The following is a 20,523-nucleotide window of genomic DNA, read 5'->3' as shown; positions in this document are numbered from 1 at the left end:
TCCTTCCTTCCTTCCTTCCTTCCTTCCTTCCTTCCTTCCTTCCTTCCTTCCCTCCCTCCCACCCTCTGTCCCTTCCTCCCTCTCTTTCTTTCTCTTTCCTTCTTTCTTTCTCCCCTTCTCTCCCCCCTTCTCTCTCTCTCTCTCTCTCTCTCTCTCTCTCTCTCTCTCTCTCTCTCTCTCTCTCTCTCTCTCTCGTACACACAATGACTGCAGGTTGAGGTTAATCAATATGTAATATTTTCTATGGTCTCACGAATGATACTGTACGGTGTTACTGTATATAATGCAATATTGATTATATCATATCATATAATCACCTATAAACTGATATATATAACATCCCCTGTGCTTTTGGCGTGGTCCTGGCTGTGGGCCCAGTCCTAGTCCCAGGGCTCTTCCAAAGGGGTTAGGTTTAGCAAAGTCAGAGACCCCTGGGGTTGGGTTGGGACTCAGGACAGAAGAGATACATGATAAGGAATCAGAAAGAAACATCAGAGCAAGGCTACTTCGAGTAGGGTTTTGTTTTGTTTTTTTGCAGGCCTGACCTGAGCTGCCCCAACAGGGAGTGAGGTGGCTGAAGAGCCAAACACTCATCTGTTCCCCAAAATGGGAGCTGAGAGGTTGGTCTTGAAGAAAGACCTAAGCCCGAGCAGAGCCTGGCAGCTGGGGAGTACCTAGCCATGGGCTGGGCTCTGACCCTCCAGAGAAGGGTGACTGACAAGGGAAGCCTGTTTCTAGTCTCTTCTTCTCTTTGCTCCCATCCCCTGCTCATAGATCACCCGCTCTCCTCGTCCCCCACCCTGACTCCCTGAGCCTTTGCTCTCAGAGCTCCTCCTCCCTTCCTAGTGGAGTTAATTTTTTACTCAGTTATCATATTACACTCAGTCACAGAGATTTGGTGATTTTCAACCCTGGGAATTGGTGAAACCTAGACTCATCTCTGAGCTGACCTTGATTCTCCACAGGCCTCACGTTGCCAGCCTGAGTTGTAAATCCAGTCCCTCCCTTCAAGAAGGCCTAGCCTCTGGAAATGAAAAGGCCCAGGCCCCAGGAGTGGCAATCAGGGGGCTGGGGGAACTCATTCCTAGAGAGCTCCTTTGGTCTGTTCTCAGCATCCTTCTCCCATTCCTAAGCTTCCACCAGTTTTGTTTCCTCTTTCCACCTTACTCTTTCTAAGTATTTGGCCAAAGACTTCCCTCAGGTTTCCTTGACCCTCATTGAAGTCCTGGCTCTGTCATTCCTGGCTCCGTTCCATCACAGAAGCTGAGAGCTGAATGGAGTCAAGGGATGGCAACAATGTGGTTGGAGTCCTGGGGCAAACCCAAGCATTCCCTTTGTCCACACTTGTCCCCCTCTGGATTCTTGGTGTAGCACTGACGCCTGTGTCCTCTATGTCCTCCAGATGTGTCTGAGGGCTCCGTCCCGAATGGAGACTCCCAGAGTGGTGTGGACAGTTTGCGGAAGCACTTGAGAGCGGACACCTTCACTCAACAACAGCTGGAAGCTTTAGATCGGGTCTTTGAGCGTCCTTCCTATCCAGATGTTTTCCAGACGTCAGAGCACATCAAATCGGAGCAGGTGAGGGCATTCTAGCATCCAGACTTCAAGGGGGACAGCCCTAAGCTGAAGCACACCAGAATATAGACCCAGAGCATCCATGGACATACCCAGCGTGCCATGTGGTGGCATATGGCCTCGTGTGTTTGGTGCGTGCATAGGCTCTGGCAGGAAGCAGCCCACCTCTTTCTGGGTTCTCTAGGTCACCTCTCCTTCCCTTGGCTTTGATTCCTTCTCCCCCGGGGGCCCTTCAGGAAACCTGTTCAGGCTCTAAAACCCTTTCTCCCTGACCCACAGTGGGGAGGACCTTAGCACTTGGAAAGAGAACTCACCCAGAGTTTCTTCAGCATCTAAACTGTCACCTGCTCCATGGGCTAGACTTCCCAAGGTGACCTCGAGCTCTGTCTGGAGTAGAAGCCAGGAAGCCTTTGGTTGTTCCCCATCATATCAAAGGGCCAGGCCAGGAGCTGCTTCACCCTCACCAGTATAGTACACACACACACACCTGGAAAATCACACCAACCCAGCACAGGCAGAGCCCACCCACACACCTATGCTAGAGTCATTTGGCAGGGCTTAGATACACGGAGCACAAAACGCACCCACCTAGTACATAGAATTCAGGTGTAGATGGCATCTATTATAGACATGTACACATACATACAGAGAAAGAGCACGCATTTAGAACACATGCCACACACAGGAGAGCCCAGTCTGCTTTGCTGAGAGGTTCCTTCAGCTCCCAGCTAGCTACTCGCCTTCCTCCCAGCCTGTCCTTTTATCCCATAAGCTGTTTGTCTTCATAAAACAAAAATCAAAAGTCTTTTTAAGGTGCCCCGAGCCATAAACCAACAAAGGAGGCTCAGGCTGCTCTGGGCCGGCTCTGTGAGCTCGCCCCGTCCCCGGCTGTATTACAATGAATAACCTTTATTTACTTTCATTACACTATTAAACACTAGCACAGTCATTTTTCCCCCTGAAACTCGGAGCAGGGCCCATAAAGCAAATCCGAAGCCTAATTGAGTTCATTTTAATTTCTCTCCGATCACAGCGAATTACTCTGGTGATAAATCAGGGGGCAGCTTCACCCCCAGTAGAAGGCCTAATTTGCAGCTAATTACAAAACTGATTTCTACAGGAAGATCAATACGAGGAGGAATTGGAAATGACGAGGCAATCCCGTCCAGCCAGGGAGGGGAGGGGGCCCACTGGGGGGGCCAGGAAGCGGAAGGGAAAAAAACGGACCCGAAAGAGCAGAAAATCAGTTTTAATTTAACGTAATATTAATCAGACCAACTTTTCCTGCTTTGTGCAGGCTCCCCCTTTGCCCAGCTCTGGGGTCTGGCTTGGCGGCTGCCGCAATAAAAAGGCAATTAGCCGCGTGTTTCGGGCAGGACACCCTTTCAGAGTCAATGACTGGCCCCCTCCCACCCTTCTGTTAGCCATGTGGACTCTCCCCCTCCCCAATTTCATACCCCAGTGCACAGGCAGAGAGCAAGGGGGCCCGCTGAGGCCTCTTTGTTTGTTTTTAAAGAAGGGGAACCCATACCCACTCAGAAAGTCAAGCTGTGCCAGACAGGCAGGCCTCAGGAACCTCCTTCCTCACCCCCCAACATCTAACACTGCCAGTGCCTTTCCTCTGTCTGCTCCTGATGCTCTCCACCCCAGGAAGCCAAAAGGACACCCTTTGCCTCACACTCCGGGTTGGGGATGGGTAAGGGATGACCTGGGCCTTCCTAGTCCTGCTCTTTTGTACCACTTCCTTGGAGAAAACTCAGAGTTGCAACCCCCCCCCCCCTCCACTCCTCCTCCAGCAATAACTCAGTCAGTGCACATCCCTCTCCCTGGGGAAGCAGTCTTCCCCCTCCTCCACAGTAGGGACACTTCATCTTCCTCTGAGACCTTCCCCTTTCCAGGCCTCCTCCTTCTTCCCCATCTGGGAGGACTCCCGTGTTCCTCCTCCCCATCTGCACCAGAATGGTCCCTTTCTCTCTCCCTCTCTCTCCCTCAGCATCAATAGAGAGCTGTCTCTTTTCTCTCTCCTCCCAGGGGAATGAGTACTCCCTCCCAGCTCTGACCCCTGGGCTTGATGAAGTCAAATCCAGTCTATCTGCCTCTGCAAACCCCGACCTGGGGAGCAACGTGTCGGGAACCCAGACGTACCCAGTGGTCACCGGTAAGCCACCTGCCTCAGTAAGGGAGGGCTGGGTCCGGTTCAAGGGTCCTGTTCTCTTATTCTGTAGCGTCTGGCTCTGGATAGACCAAGAAATTCTTCAGCGAGTGACCATTGAAGGGGGGAGGGAACGGCTGTTACAAGATGAATAGATGGAGGCTAGGAAAAGGAGTAAGAGAAACATATTTCCTTTCTGTGTTCTGGAGTCTCTAAATGCTTCTGAAAGGGGGGAAGGGAAGGGAAGTATCTCAAAATACTTGCTATTTTTGTGACATTGGATAAGTCACTTGCTTTCTTTAGCCTTTAATCCTTCATCAGTAAAATGAGGAGAATGGATTAGATGATCTTTAATATTCCTTTGATCTGTGATTCTGAAACTAAGCCTGGTACTGGGAGCCAATGCTGCTCACTGTCATTACCAGTTCACCCATCTCACTCTCTGCTTCCCCTTCACATTTACCATTTTATGTAATAATTGAGCATAGGCTGAGTCTAGAGCAGATCTTGGGGGTGGGTGGGGGTGGAATGAGTGAGTATATTCAGCTTGGGGAGAGTGGCATGGAAAGACCTTTGGTACCCATCCTGTCAGGTTTTAGGTGTTAGGAGAGTACTCTGTAAGTAATAATAATAAACATTAGCATTTTTATAGTGCTTACTATGTGCCAGGTATTGCTAAGTGCTTTACAATTATTATTTCATGTGATCCTATAATTGTCTTGGGAGGTAGGTGTTCTGTTATTATCTCCATTTTACAAATGGGTAAACTGAGGCAAACAGGTCAGACAGCTAGTGTCTGAAGTTGGATTTGAACGCAGGTCTTGACTCTAAGCCCCCTGCACCAATTAGCTTCCCAAACACTTAATATTAGGTATTTAATACATTTTGTTGAATCAATTTCCCTCTTTCTCCTTCTCATTGTGATGCCTAGCCAGGGCAGAGGAATCTGAGTGACTATGACTTTAGAGGCTTGATTAGGGAGGCAAGTTCCACAGGGAGGGCAAGGTACCAGTCTTTCAGTCCATCTTCTGCCCAGAAGGGCAGTCAGATGGTCATCATTTCCTCTCCTGGAGCCATTACTATACATTGGAGCCATATACTATACATTACTATACAATACAATACATTGCTATTGGTCAGACTGAATCACATTCAGGCAGTAGACAAAACAATCCAGACATCGGCATGGGCAAATGGGTTCCTTTGCTACCCTGTAGGCAATCAATTCAATGCTACAAACATTTGTTAATTATTTGCACGTATGAGACACTAGGCTTGGCATTAGGGATGTAAAAACAGACAAGACACAGAATGTGTTTTCTGAGGATAGGGAAAAATATCTAATACACGAGAGTGTGAGATGAGTGCAAAGAAAAGATTCTGACAAAGGGCTAGGAAAAACTGTATGAAGAGACATTTCATTTTTAGCTGAGGGTGCCATCAGGGAAAGCTTTATGAAATATAGAAGGGAAGGGCTTCAACAGAAAGTGATGCAGGGAAGTCTATTCTAAGCCTAGGAGATGGCTTGAATAATGGGATGGATATGAGTGAAGGTGGAACAAAAATGGAGGTGGGAAGGAAGCATTGCAGAGAATTTGGGGCAAAGCATAGAGTATAGGAAGAGATCATATGAGAAAAACCTAGAATTATAGGTTGGAATCAGATAGAAAAAATCCTGGAGTATCCAAATTAGAGGAGTTAATACTTTAATAACTAGCATTTATATAGTGCCTACTATGAGCCAGGTGCTGTGCTGTGCTTAACAAATGTTATCTCATTTGATCCTCACAACAATCCTGGAAAGTAGGGTATGTGTGTGTGTGTGTGTGTGTGTGTGTGTGTGTGTTTAATTATCCCATTTTACAGTTGAAGAAACTGAAGCAAACAGAAATTAAGTGACTTGCCCAGGGTCATGAGGCTCATAAGTATCCCTGAAGCGAAATATGACCTTAGGCCCAGGTCTATCTAGTGTGCCACTCAGCTGCCACATTTAGCAGACAATAAAGAATCAAATAAAGGCTTTGAGTAGAAGAGTAGTATGATCATAATGTTGCATAGGAAGAGGCCTTGGGCAGAAATGAGAAGGAAATATTGAATATATGGAAGAGTGCTTGGGCCAGGGGCCGGAAGACCAGCCTAAGGCTATTAAAATGGTCTGAGCAAGAAGACTAGGTTAGTTCTAGTGGAAGTGAATGGCAGAATGGCAGAAATAAAATCAACCAGAATTGGTCAATGATTTGATATGAAGAAATCAAAGATGAGTCAGGTCTTGAAACTTTGTGGTAGAGTCATTCATGGGAAAAAAGGATTAGGAAAAAGGTTAAGGAGAGGGGCAAATTTTTTTTCCTGGTCTTTTTTTTAACTGACATGTAATAACAAATTTCCATACAAGTTTTCCTAAGTTATATGATCAAACTTATCTCCCTCCCTCCCTCCCTTCCCTTCTCCCTCCCAGTGTTGGCAGGCAATTCGAGCTAGTTTGTTCGTGTATTATCATGCAAAACCTATTTCCATATTGTTCATTTTTGGAAGTGAGTAATCTTATAAAACCAAAACCAAAGGGGCAAATTTTTGAGAGGAAGCTGAGGACTTCCATTTTGGACAGGTTGAGTCTGAGGCCAGGAGTGTCCAAGTGTCCCACTAGAGGTAGGTAGCAGGCAGTTGAAAATACAAGACTGGAACTCTGGGGAAAAATTCAGGGTGAAGATCTAGCCATAAAAGTCACTTACATAGAGGTGAGAATTGAAGCTGTGGGAGTAGATGAAATCGCCAAGGGACAGCATGCAGAGAGAAGAGAGCCAAGGACAGACCCTTGGGAAGCCTTCTTGGGAAGGGGTGGGAGAGCTAACAAAGAAGAAACTAGACAGGACAGTGATGGGGTGGCCTGAGCTGGGGGCATGGCAGGGTGGGGTGTGGCACACTGAAAGGAAAGGCTCAGTTCTGCAGAAGCTCCTGGTTGCCCCACAGAAGGTGCCTGGCACTGCAGAACACTTTCCGGGCCAGGAAAGTGCCCAAGTGTGAGAGAGACACATTGAGGTGTTATTAAAATTCACCTAATTATTCTGGAGACACTAAACCCAATGTGCCGTTCATTGGGAGACAGGATGATTGAGAACGGCCGCGGTGGGGATTGGGAGACACTGAGGCGTTACCCGCCAAGCGAGGAATGGAGGCGGCATGGGGACCTGGCAGAGGGGCTGCAGGCGCTCTGCGTCACAGCCAGCAGCATCGGCAGGGAGCAGGCATCGGAGCCCCTGCTGGGTAGAGTAGGCCCCCAATCCTGGCCAAGAATATTGGAACAGGGGAGTGTGTGTGTGTGTGTGTGTGTGTGTGTGTGTGTGGTCTGATGGTGTGATCCTGGGACAGAGGGATGTCCTTACCCCACAGCATAAGAGGGACAGGACTGGCCCTTAGCCTTCTCTCTTGGGAGCCTAAACCGTAGCTTTTCCATGTCCTCCTTGAGGGAGTGATTAGGATTTTGTTGGGCACAGAGGCAGTCCTAGAGCTGGAGGTTTGGGGGCCAGAGCCTCAGAAGCCGCTAGACCCAAGGGTGGCTCATAGAACCCGGCTTTTCAAAGGCCAAGCTTTGGGGGGATGAGGGGATGCCAGTGTCACCTAGGATAGAATATAGCCTCTTGGAGAACAGCTATTCAAGTCAAGCACTTAGGAGCCTGGCAGTAGAGCTTCCTGTGGCCAATCTGAGCTGATGGGCCGGAAGCAGCTGGCAGACTCCAGGTTGCCTTTCTCCAGGCCTGGGCACAGACTGAGAGGTGCCCATGAAACTACCCCCAAAGTAGAATTCCCCGGGGAGACGGCAGAGGGGAAGTCGGGAAGGCCTTCCCTTTCCAGCCTGGGCCACCCGGCCACCATGGGACTGCCTGAGTGGGAGATGTGGCCCTGGGTGCAGGGGGCTACCCCTGCAGGAGGAGCACTCGGCTGCTCCAGAAAGTGCCCCCACCTTCAGTGCTTCTCCACCCCCACCCCCCCAATGGCCCTGGAACAGTCCCAGCTCAGCCTGGGAACATCTCCGGCTGATCCATCTGGATCCAAGTGTGAGAAAAGTTCATTTCAGACCCAGCTTGACATTCCCAGGTGGCAAGTTAGCACTAACATCTCAATCTGTATGCGACATTTCAATCAAGCGAGAAGTAACAAAAGCAGAACCATTAACATTCGGAGCTGTTCACCAGTGGTAATGACGGGGAAACTCGCTCCGAAACTGGAAATTACCAAAAAGAGAGAAGTGGGGGGGTGGGGGAGGGGAGGGCACGAGGAGGGGGCCCCGAGAAGGGGGATGATTTTTCTACACTTAGGCCAAGATCCAATGTTTGGATTAATGGCGCCATTACCCGAGAAAGGGCTGCAGATTACGCTCATTCTTAAAATGTTTTTGCTGGCAATTAAACGGCTGCAGTTATTGATCTTTGTTGATTTTATGTCCTCCTGATTTGCATAATCTATTAAAGATGAATGATTCATGATGTGTTTATTATGGGGACAAGCAGAGTCTGCTGGAGGTGCTGTCAAGGTGAGAACCTGGGTTCTGTTCAGGTCTTCGTGGGCCACCTCAGGGCTCCATCCGAGCCCGAGGGTCTCTGACCTGCCTGCTCCCCCACCATTCTTTGCCTCCTTGGAAGTCTGTTGTTACAGAGCGGTGCTAGAGATTGGGAGTGTGGTCTTAGGCTGCCTCCCTGCTCTCTGGCCCCATTTTTCCTTAAGTGTGTTGGGAGATGTGAAAGGTGGGCTCTGAGTATTTCTAGGGTTAAATAAGGTTAGGGTTAAGGGGCCGAGGGGGCACCAGCCAAGGTGGGAGGAGGAGGAGGAGGAGGTCTGGGAGAGGCTCTCAGTGTCCACTCAAAGAATCTTGAGAGTCTTGCTTTGTTGCAGTGAGTTAAAGGCTTTGGGGGAGGGAAGTAGAGAGGGAAGGAGGCAAAGGGCAGGCAGGCCCTCCCAGGGAACCAGCCAGCAAGGCAATGGGGAAGCCTGGGTATGGGCTGCCACCTGGGCATGGCCTAGACGCATTATAAGGGCATTCAGAAGCTTTTCGTTCCTCGGGACACTTTGGGGACCAGCTTTAAGGAAAATGGCCCAGCAGGAAGCTCAGGCCAGTAAAGAGGGCTTGGTATGTGGGGTATTCCTGCTGCATTCTGGTAAGGAGGAGATTGATTTCAAACTTAACCAGCCACTTGATGGGCAGTGTTAAGAACAGGGAAGTCTTTGGGTTGTGTGTGTATGTGAGAGAGAGAGAGAGTGTGTGAGAGTGTGTTGGGGAAGGAGAGGGATGGTGGCCTAGGGCATACTGGATTAAGAGTCTCCATTAATAGTGACTAGGAGAGACCATGCCATCACCCCCACCCTGCTGCCTTCCTTCCTTCCACTTCCCTCTTTCCCCTGGCACCAAGAGACCAATTTTTCAGGGTGGTATTTGAAAGTTCTGCCGAGATTTTAATTTCCCTGCATCACAACTCAGCAAGCTGCCCAGTCGAGCTGGTTATTTAAATTTATCACCCACTTTCCCTTCCGCCGCTGGGCTGCTCTAGCTCAGCCGTGGCTCTTCTCTCCAGCCCACTGCTTGAGGCTGCTGGTCTGGAACTGAGCCCAGTCTAAGAAGTGATAAGGAGAAGGGGACCAGTAAGAGGAGAAACTTGACTGGGAGGGGAAGCCAGCCCCCCACCCCTAAACCAGGCTTCCTACAGTTGAGAGAAAGGCCAGCAAGCAGGCAAAATAGGACCCTCAGGACCCAGCGAATTCCCACAAAGTGGGATGTCCAGAGAGCTTCTGCACCAGCCCCACAAAGAAGGAAACTTATCCAGGGACATCTCAGTCCCTGGGGTATGTGTGTGTGTGTGTGTGTGGGGGGGAGGCAGGTAGGTGCACAGAAGGCACCAAGGAAGAATAAGGAAAGGAAAGGAAAAGACTCAGAGATTCAATGGATATCAGAGCCCAAAGGAATGTCAGAGATCATCTAGTCCATGTGTCTCATTTTTTACAAAGGATGGAAACTGAGATTCAGATTGGAAAAGTGATTTGCTCATGGTCTGCCTGTGACCAGGAAGCCATAAAGCCTAGGTAGAGAACTAGTTAGTAAAAGGAACCAAGGCAGTAGATACTAAAGATCCAGCAATTGTCTTGCAGTGGAAGATCCTTTCCTGCCCCACTTAGGCCCTCATCTGTGCAGTAGGTTCTGGGACCTGAGTTCTAAGACCAAAGGGTTAAGGGTGAAGGTGCCCTGCCTAAAGACAATCATCTACTGGCACTTCAGCAACCTCCTCCCCACCTCTGAGGCAATGGAAGTCAAGCCTAGATACAGAACTTCCTATACTCCTGAGACAGTTAAAAGCACAGCTCGGTGGCAGGTCAGGGGCAAGCTAAAGTAAGGGCATTCTGCTCCCATCAATGGCTCTTTCTACCCACACTCCCACCTTCTGGCCAATAACTTTAGTGTCTTTAATGCCCATTCTTCCCCTCACCCCAAACCCAGGAAGACTAGAAGTCCTCAGACTCTAGACCTCTCTCCCCTAACTCAACCACTACAATCTTAATCTTTCCCATTCTCTATGCCCCACCTCCAGTCCCTCCCAATGAATCCTGAAAGCCTCAATCCCAAAGATGCTTTGTTTCCTGTTGTTAACACCTCCTCTCTTTCCAGTGTTGCTACCTATTCCTCTCTGGTGCCCCTCTCCTCCACCCCCAATAAAACAAACAACCTAAACCCTTCTTTGGGAGGAGAGGGCAATAAAGATCCTAAGGAGTGGAAGGGTCTCCGACCTTAAAACCACTGATAGGGAAAAGGAATTTCTTCACAGAGATCACCAGTTCCCCCTCCTGCTTTGAGAAGAGAAGGACAGCCTGATTGTTGCAGGAACTTGGAAAGGAGTCCATTTCTATTGAGATTGAACCAGATTAGAGCTCCTCAGCCTAGCCTGTCAATGTCTCCTGTGCTGAGGGGACTGTCCCAGCCAAAACATGGTGTCCTCTTTAGTCAGGCTAAGGAGTCCAGAACTGGAGACTCAGGGCATCCCCGAGGAGTCTAGCCCCCAGGCTTCAGATTTAATAAAAGAGCATTTCCATAGCAGTGAGACATTGACAAATGGTACCTGTGCCCTGGGCCTCCCTCCCTCTCTTGATTTCTCCTTCTCTTCCTCTTTCTGATCTTCTACTTCCCCAAGGAGGCAAGAGAGTGACCTGTTGATGAAAGAGTAGGGGAGTCAGACACAGAGGCAGCTAATTCAGTGGAAAGCCTAGAGTCTGCCCAAGTTTGACCTGGACTGAGCCTATGTCCTCCGCCTGACCTCCAACCCGATAGATCTCCCTAACCTCATTTCCAACCGCATCCCCATCCCTAGCCTTATTTCTCTTTCTATCTTGCATTTCCTTCTCAAATTCCACCTCCCACACTCTCAAACTCATCTCCAGTGTCAACCCCAACACCTTTCACCTGACAGCAGGCTGGCCTCCCTAATGAGTGGTAGAGGTAGAGGCAGGTGTGAAAGTTGTTTCTGGGACCAAGGGAGACCATATTACTTTACTTATTTCATAATCTTCCTCCTCCTTCCTTCTAAAAGGTTACAAATAGACTGCTCTTGTCATTCAGCACAGCTTCACTGATTCAGCCTAGAGGAGAGGTTCTTATCCTATTTTTTTGTGTGTGTCAGACTCCTTTGGTAGAATGGTGAAACCTATGGTCCCCTTATCAAAAGAATGTTTTTCAAATACACAGGAGTCCAAAGGATACCAGGTTAAGAACTCCTGGTCTAAAGGAGTGAGGCGCATGTGACTTTAGTGACAAATCTGAGGCACAGAGTATTTTTAAAGAAAGAAATCGATTTCATCATCAAACTAGGCTAACAACATGTTTTCTAGTCGAGGGCCTCTGGGAGCATGTTTTAATGAATAGCTAGGTTTGTACTTAGCATATTAGCTGTTTGCATATAAACACAGGCTTCTAAAGTGCTGCAGCTGGAAAAGTTTGTTCCTTTAAACGTTTTAGACCTCCTTGTCGTCCCTGAGATCTTGTTTATCTCATTAATTTGGCCTCTCCATAAAGAAAGGGTTTGCTGAGCAAAGGGAAAGCCAGTCAGCCTGGGCCTTCTGAATGATCACAACTTCCTAATTAGTGGGGTCCAAATGAATGCTTCATGGATCTTTTGGAGCTCTGCTCTCCGAAGCTCTGAGACATCTTGGCAGGGTCTCCCATCCATTACTCAGGGAGATGGAGAAGCCAACGCTTCCACAAGTGTAGGCACCCAGACTCCATAGCTACCATCCTGATGGAGAGGAGGAGCCCCCTTCCTCCCCTCCTCCTCTCCTAAGATGACAGGAAAGTGTCCTTCCTGCCCCCCCCCCAATGGGAACAGAGGAACAACCGTTCTTGGCTCCAGCCTTTCGGCCCCCTCCGAGGCTAGCTGCTTCTGTCCATTAGAGCAGCCAGACAACGAGAACACTCTCTGGGCCTGAGCTTTGGGAGGCAAACCCTTTGCTTTTGTCACTGGGGAGAGGGCTTTGGGGGCCTTCAAACTGGAATCCTCTCCTCTCCTCTGGGCTGGCAGCTGGGCCGCCAGGCAGGGTGGGAGGAAATCCTGGGGCTGGTCAGAGACGGACCTAATGCGACAGCGGCTTAAGTGGCCGTTTTCCTTGGGATTAGGGTTTCACTTACACGGAGCTGCTGAAAAACACTCCGCTTTAGGAAGGATTAGAGCTGACAATTCAGTGCTCTCAGAAAACAAAATAAAGCCCGAGAGGAACTGGAAAACCTGGAGTATCAGGAGACTGTGTAAACAGGATTAGCCTGTGCCCACCCAGCATGAGGGTCTCCAGACTGTTTAGGAATAGTCCAGTGCCCACCCCTGCCCTGAGCCCAGCTCCAGGCTGCAGGCACCTTCAGCAGTGCCAGAGCTGGCTGGGCCTCCTGATGGGGAGCCATTTAGTCTTTGCTTCCCAGCCTCAGTCTTAGTCCTGGCAGGGCTTACAGCAGAAGGAATATTTGCTAGGGCCTCCCAGCACTTGGGCCTAAAGAAACCCTGCCACTAAGGTCGAATTCAGGGCTCACAGTGCTGGTGGCGGCTATTTTTCAGTGGTTTCAGTCATGACCACATTTGGAGTTTTCTTGGCAAAGATACTAGCGTGGTTTGCCATTTCCTTCTCCAGCTCATTTTTCAGATGAGGAAACTAAGGCCAAAATGCTTGTGATTTGCCCAGGGTTGCAAAGCTAGTAAATCCAGAGGTAAACGATTTTTTAGAATTCTTCATCTCTAAAATCAGAAGAGTAGCAACCTTTTATCACCCATTGGGCTTACTCAAGACCAAAACCAAGCTTCCTGGTCTCTGAGTTCTTTTCTCAGACTAGTGGAAACTCTTCCCAGCTCTGCATGCTGGTAAAGAACCAGCCCCACTGAACCTAAAGAGAATTAGCCTTGGAAGGAATTTGTGCTACCAAGAATCAACTCTATTAATTCCACAGGGAATGGGCTACATGAAACCCACAGAAAATCCACTGCATATAATCCATGAAAAACTTACCATATGTAACCCAGAGGGAGTCATTCCCATATAACGCACAGAAATTAAGTCACATAGTGTGACAACTTCTGACAGAATCAGCTACAATTAATCTACATCTCACTGAGAATTGGGCCACAAAAAGCTGTCTCCAGCTATTTCATAATAGCTCGCAACTAATAAATAACGCTATCAACTTAAAATTTTACAGACATCTTCACAACAGCTACTTGAGGCAGATAGTTTATAAGAATTTAGCCTAGATGATCTTCATGGTCTTTTCTAGCCCTAAATGCTGTGATCATTTGAGTTTCACATACGAGGAAACAAAAACAGAGGCTCAGAGATATTAATGACTTTTCCAAAGCCTCACAATGAGTTAAAAGAGGAAGTGGAACTCTAGCCAGGTCTCCTAAGTCCTGTGGTCTTTCTACTAGTGTTGCCTTTATTGAGCCCCAGAGTTATGTCTACCACAGAACCAGACACTGAGGATGAGATACAGAAGTAGTATAAGACATAGTGTAGAAATATATATAGCCTTCAAGGAGCTTATAATGTAATTAGAGAGGAGACCAGAGGTATAGAATTTCTAGAAAATTTGAAGGGAGCAAGGAGAGAAGGGAGATAGGAATTTAGGGGAGAAATGGAAGGATATACAATACTTTTTTATGAGTCTTTTATAAATGTAAATCAACTTGGTTAGTCCAAGAACATAAACGTGTATTATATATAGATAATTTTAGTCTGGTCATAAAATTGTCACTCAAGTTTCCTCATTTATATAATGAGGGGCTTTGACTATAGTGATGGGCTTTGAGGTCTGTGCCAGCTTTAATATTTTAGGACTATGTGTTTAGTTTGTAATATTTTAAAGTATGGTTTATCCAGTTAAGTATACATTTACTAATTGAATTTGCCTTTGAAATAATCTTATTTATTTGTTTATTTACAAATGAATCCTCTATAAACTGTTGAACTTTAGAGGACAAGACCAGAGGTTTTTAAAAAAGCAATGATAGAAGTTTATAAGAAACATGCTAAAAGTTAAATGAAAACATTAACATTATAGTAAAACAAAATTATGATGTTTTTCTGACTTGGGTCTTCCAATATAATATCATGCCAAGCTGATAAAGAACCTACTCATTGTCAGAAAATAACTGAATTAAAAAGGACTATTAAAATCCTTTAAATCTATTTGAATATAACTTTATCCCCTGGCACTTTATCTAAATATAACATTTTTCTATGCTATCATAACATCTTTTGATCTTTTATTTCTCCATATTCAATTCAATTCTATAACCTTGTTCTAGGTGCTCGGGAAGAGACAAATTTTAGAAAAAACACAGACCCTGCCCTCTTGCCCTCTTGACTTCATAGAATTTGCAGTGCAGTGTGTTTGGGGAAGAGGGAAACCAGGGATAAGATATATAAATGGATAACTGTAATTTACAAGTATAACATATTTGGGGGCTTCTGAAAACTGAAACCTGAATAGAGACTATTCCCACCAAGTGTTCACCGACTTGGTTAGTCCTGAATTATTCTGTTCTATTCATGTTGCAGAAGATATTTGTTTAGCAGAATCCTAGATAGCTTTCTTGGACCAAACATCCAAATGTGGCCTCTTTTCTATGATATTTAAACAGACCTAACAGATATCCCTAAAGCCAGTGCCTTCATGTTGATTTGTTTTGTAATCCAGTCAAATAAAGAATCAGGGCTCTCATCACTTACATGTTTGCCTTCAAATCTTGGATCCAGGAGATATGCAGCAGTTGATTTGATCTGGACCATTTGGTAAGGAGTGCCTGACATAAGTGCACTGTCTGATTTGGATGCAGTGATTGCTGAAGGAATTGTCTTTAAAATCTTCAGGGAGTTCTGTATTTGAACTCAGAAGACATCCTCATCCAGCACAGCACTCCTTACACTTCTGGGTACTTTAAGATCCTCAACTGTTTGTATTTCTTGAAGACCGTCTTTATTTTTCAGTAGAACTCTCAAAGGACATTACCACTCTACCCCATTGAGTTTTACACCAGTTTCCATGCCACTAATTTATTCTTTGCATTCTACTTGCTTTTTCTTGAAGACTGAAATCCCATTATGAGTAACATTCACTTGCTTGAAAATTCAACCCGACAAACATTTATTAAAAGCATACTCTGTTGTCCTGCAAGTAACAAGTGGATATTGCTCTGTTATGCACTCCCATGAGGCTTTCCAGTTATTACCTGAATTTTCATTGGCAAGAGTACCATATCACCATTTCCTTCCTCTAGAAGGACTTCATAGATTTTACTGCTAACATGCCTTATAATACAGTGTTTTGTTCTTATTTTAGTGCTTTCATTAACACACACACACACACACACACACACACACACACACACGCTGACTATTGAGGTGTGAGTACCACTGAGTTTATGATTCCTTTTCCCATCACATTTGTCCTTCTGGCCATAAGCATTGTCAAGAGCAGGACTGTGTTTATTCTTCCAGGCAAAGTCCATTACTCATTCCTATGATGATTCCCTGTAATTTACAAACTTTTTCCCAGGATGCTCTTTCTGTTACTGTCAGTGACAGTTCCAGGAAAATAGACTCCTTTGACAAGAGTTGGGTCAATGTATTTCTGATCTTTTGGTATCATCTAGAAATGAGACCACTGACAGTGACACACAGCTGCCTGCAGTCTATGGTGTTTTGAAGATACTGAATGGGCAATCCTTTGTGATTAGACCCATTCATTAACTTATTCCTGTATTCAAATATTTATAGTGTAGTTACTGTGTGCAAAGTCCTGGAATATTAGAGAGAGCAGCACAACAGACTGAGTCCTCAGTAAAGTGATTTATACTTTTTGTACCATGGTCTTTCTCACATACACCCATGAAGAGTATCTTGGGGGGAAGCTGGGTGGTTCAGTGGATTGAGAGCCAGGCCTAGAGATGAGAGGTCCTAAATTCAAATCTGGTCTCAGACACTTTCCAGCTGTGTGACTCTGGGCAAGTCACTTAACCTCCATTGCCTAGCCCTTACCACTCTTCTGCCCTGGAACCAATTCACAGTATTTGTTTCAAGAGGGAAGGTGAGGGTTTTAAAAAAAAGAGTAGCTTGAAGGCAGCTAGGTGGCTCTGTGGATTGAGAGACAGGCCTAGAAATGGATGGTCCTGGATTCAAATATGATCTGAGATACTTCCTACCTCTGTGACCCTGGGCAAGTCACTTAACCTCCATTACCAAGCTCTTACTGCTATTCTCCCTTGGAACCAATGCATAGATTCTATGATGGAAGGCAAGGCTTTTTTTTTTTAAGTGGCTTAATGGTTCACAGGACATATCTGCATATAAGATTATGTTTACCCTTTCTAAAAGCTTTTAGAAACTCATTTTTCATTTGATGATAATGCATTTTATAATTTAATCAGTTTCCAAATGGAAAGAGAAGTCAGAAATCAACTAGTCCAAACTCTCATTTAACAGATGGGAAGCTGAATCACAGAGAGGGATAGCAAATTGCTTCAAGTCACACAGCAAACTCATGAAATAGTCAGGAGCAAAGTGTAGCTCTCCTGATTCTCAGTTAGGGATATTTCTGCTTCACTGCATAATATTTGCAAGTCATGATTGGGGGGGGGGTCCCTATCAGAGTAACTTGCAGTATGGAAGAGATTCTGTATTCTAGAAGTTGGTCTTGAAATTTTGCAGAGGAAAAAGAGAGAAAACAGTAGTTATGACTAACTTGAATATAAATAATAGGCTTCCTACATTCAGCATGTACATGTTGATTAATGGTTTCCCTCAAGTATTAACTATAAGCAGCTTTCCAGCCCTGAGCATGGCTAAGGTTGGGTAGATGATGTTGCACAAAACAACAGATACTAAGAATTGCACTACAATTTATGTAGGTTGGAGAAATACACTAATGCAGTTAAAATATCATTTCACAGGACTTCAGAGAAATTTAAACTCTTACAACCTGTTTTCATCATAGAGAATGCCTTTTCTCAGCCCCTTTGCAGATCTAAAGATCACAGGGCTGGGAGGGGTAATTTCTATGTAACTTCAGAAATCTTTAAACCAATCCTTACACTCCTCTGTCCTGAGCCTTTTAGTCAAGTAGAACAATATGCTTCTTGTTTCTCGAATCCAATGGAATAAGTGGATGCTATGTTCAAGATCATAGAATTTAGAGCTGGAAAAGACTTTAGAGATCGTCTAGTCATAGAATCACAGACATAGAATCCAGAAACTGGAAGAGCCCAAAAAGGAAAGGTCTACCAATCTTCCAATCCAACCATCCAACCTTTGATCTTAAACCATCAATTAGGGAATGCCCACTCCCTCTACTTTTGAATAGCTCTAATTGTAAGGAAGTTTTCCCATATGACAAAACAAACTCCTACCCCACCCCTTTCCAACTTTTCCCCATTCATTGTTTCAAGTGTTCTCTCTCTGGAGCCAAATGGAATGTCTAGTCCTTCTTCTACATGATAGCTTTACATATACTTGAAGACCAACATGGCACCTTCTAAGTGTCTTCCCCCCCCTAAATATCTCTAGTTTCAAATGACACTTTTAGTAGTGTGGGTAGGGGTCAAGGAACCAACATTCCCTCTCTTACTTTGGTCATACTTATCATACAATGGGCTGATGAGCAATCCTTAAGGTGGTTTGAATTTAAACCCAGGTTCTATGCTGCCAAATCCAGTATTCTTCTGTCATAGCATAAGACTTCTTAATTGGTCAATAGGTATTTCCTGAGCAAATTCAACTCCTTAATTTTACATATGAGGAAATTGAGGCTGAGAGAGATTAAGTGATTTGCAGTGTCCAAATTGGGATTGGAACTCTGATCTACCTGACTCCAGATCCACTACTCTATTGTATATACCTAGTTCAAATGTATACATACTTTATAGTTTACAAAGCATTTTCCTCACAGAAACCCTATGGAGCTTTCTCATTTTACAAATAAGGAAATGGAGGCTCAGAGGCATTGTAACTTGTGTGAGGCCAAATGATTCATCACTGAGAAAGCTGTTGCTCTTTCTACTACCTAACATTTTGTCCTTACCACTGGAAGTCCTTTAATCTCTAGGTCAAAATTCAGAATAAGGAAAACTACTAGAAAAATAGTTCTGAATACTTCTATATTTTTAAGAGAAAATTTTAGTGTCCTCTGTAGGTTAACTATACATTCAATTAATTTAATGCAATAAACATATATTAATCATCTAAGTGATAGATACAGAATTAGATAAGACAGTCTCTGCCCTTGTATTACTTACAGCCTTAGACACATAAACATATAACTAGGGGCAGCTAGGTGACTCAATGGATAGAGAGCCAGGCCTGGAAATGGGAGAATCTGAGTTCAGATTTGACCTGGGAAAATCACTTAACCCAATTGCTTCTTACCACTCTTCTGCCTTGGAATCTATATTTGGTATTGATTCAAAGACAGAAGGTAAGGGTGTAAAAAAAACATGTAAATATGAGGCAAAATAATAAGAGAGGTGCAAACAAAATATTTTGTGAGATCTGAGGAAGGAAGGATCAGAGGCTTTAAAAGTTAGAACTGAAATAAACAGCATCTCAATAGAGGGAGAGGCTGAAAGGGCAAAAGGGAAAAATATGAACAAATGTACAGAATGTACAAAAGTCCTGGCAAATTGAAAAGCATTTAATATTTAATTATTGGTTAATAGAATATAAGCTCCTTGAGGACAGGAACTGTCTTGCTTTTCATATTGGTATAACTTAGCCCAGTGCCTGGCTTATAGTAAATGTTTAATAAATGGCCATTCATTCATTCATTCGTTCATTTATGTTTGCGAGACAGCAAATAATCTGGGGTGTCTGAAATGTAGAGTACATAGAATAGGGGCAAAAGAAATAAAGCTAGAAACTGGAAAGTCCAGGATCCCGGGAAAAGAAATTAGAACTTTATACAGTAGCCAATGGATAGTTTGGGATAAAAGAGTGACATAACCAGAAAAAAGCATAAAGAGGATGAGTCTGGAGGTTATTGCAGTAATCCAGGTGGGCAGCAAATAAAGAACAGCTCACTCTTCCCTTGGTTTCAGGGACATCACTTTCACCTTCTTCTCCTACTTCTCTAACCACCTCTTCTCTGTCTCTTTCCCCTGAATCTTGCTTTCCCTACACTGTCTCTCTTGGTCATCTCATTTCTACAGCTTCAATCATCACGTCTGTTCAGGTGACTCCCAAATGAACATCTCCAGCCCTGACTTCTCTTTTGCATCTTCAGCTGCCTAGAGAATATTTCCATAGAGATGGAGTGGTAGTTAGAGAAGTGGGAGAAGGGGAAGGAAAGTGATGTCCCTGAAATCAAAGGAAGAGTGAGCATTTAGAACAAGGGATTGTAAAAAAGAGCTTCAAAGGTTGTCAAAGAGATCAAGAAGATTGAGGACTAAAAAAGGCCAATGGAGTGATGAAGTTTCTGATGTCCTCAGAGAGAGCTGTTTCAGTCAAAGATAGGAACTGAGTATCCATAGCATTTTTCCAGGCTGCTGCTTTTCCTTTTATAGGAATTTGCCTGAACACTGAAACAACTTTGCCCCCAAATCTTTCTACTTCATATTTTTCAAAACAATTTTCTGAAGACCATGAAGTAATAAATGTATTTTTAGAAATTCCAATTTTAGAAATTAGAAATATAATTTATAAATTATGCCAAGTTAAAAAATTATTTCTAAGAACTAAATTATAGCTAAAATAAGAAAAGTATTTCTAAGAACTATAGATTTTTGTGCAACACTATTCATACTTTCTTAAATCTATTATCCCTTATTCTAAAATAAGCATGATTCACAATTTAATTTTGGGAGGAAAGGAGAATGTTTTCCTCTCAAATTCCTACCCACTTTTTTTTGGCCTTTACAAATCTAACACAGGCATAACAATGAGAGAATAATTAAATGTTAAATTGTGTGGTACTGATTACCATTGCAATTAATCAACAGGTATTTATTGAGCACCTGCTATGTGCTTATCACTATGGAGAATACATGAAAAAAGGAGACATGGTCCCTGCCTTCAGGGATCTTGAAATTTACTTGAAGAGGCCAAATTATTAAGTGTGAAATTGTGTAGTGCAGACTTTCAATGCTCAGAAAAGAGAGACAGAGATCAATCACAGCTGGAGAGGTCTAGGAAAGCTTCAAGAAAGTGTCAAAACCTTGAGCGGTGATTTGAAGGATGGATAGGATTTTGGAAGTCAGGGAAAGAGGGAAGCACTTATACCAGGCACAGGAAAAAACACA

At 44.8% G+C, this 20,523-nt stretch overlaps 1 protein-coding gene across 6 annotated transcripts in view; it reads left to right on the top strand.

The window, feature by feature from the left end:
• PAX2 (paired box 2) overlaps nucleotides 1-20,523 on the top strand; it is a 109,150-nt gene that overhangs the window by 80,437 nt on the left and 8,190 nt on the right. For all 6 annotated transcript variants that reach the window (XM_056805424.1, XM_056805421.1, XM_056805427.1 and 3 more), the window contains 2 exons: nucleotides 1,403-1,578; nucleotides 3,607-3,733. In XM_056805424.1, coding sequence (XP_056661402.1) covers nucleotides 1,403-1,578; nucleotides 3,607-3,733 — 303 coding nt within the window. The remainder of the gene's footprint in view (nucleotides 1-1,402; nucleotides 1,579-3,606; nucleotides 3,734-20,523) is intronic.

This window comes from Monodelphis domestica, chromosome 1 (assembly GCF_027887165.1).
Source record: "Monodelphis domestica isolate mMonDom1 chromosome 1, mMonDom1.pri, whole genome shotgun sequence".
NCBI classification, from domain to species: domain Eukaryota; kingdom Metazoa; phylum Chordata; class Mammalia; order Didelphimorphia; family Didelphidae; genus Monodelphis; species Monodelphis domestica.
The sequence above is the reverse complement of the archived record's forward strand: the minus strand, read 5'-3'. Positions and strand labels throughout refer to the sequence as shown.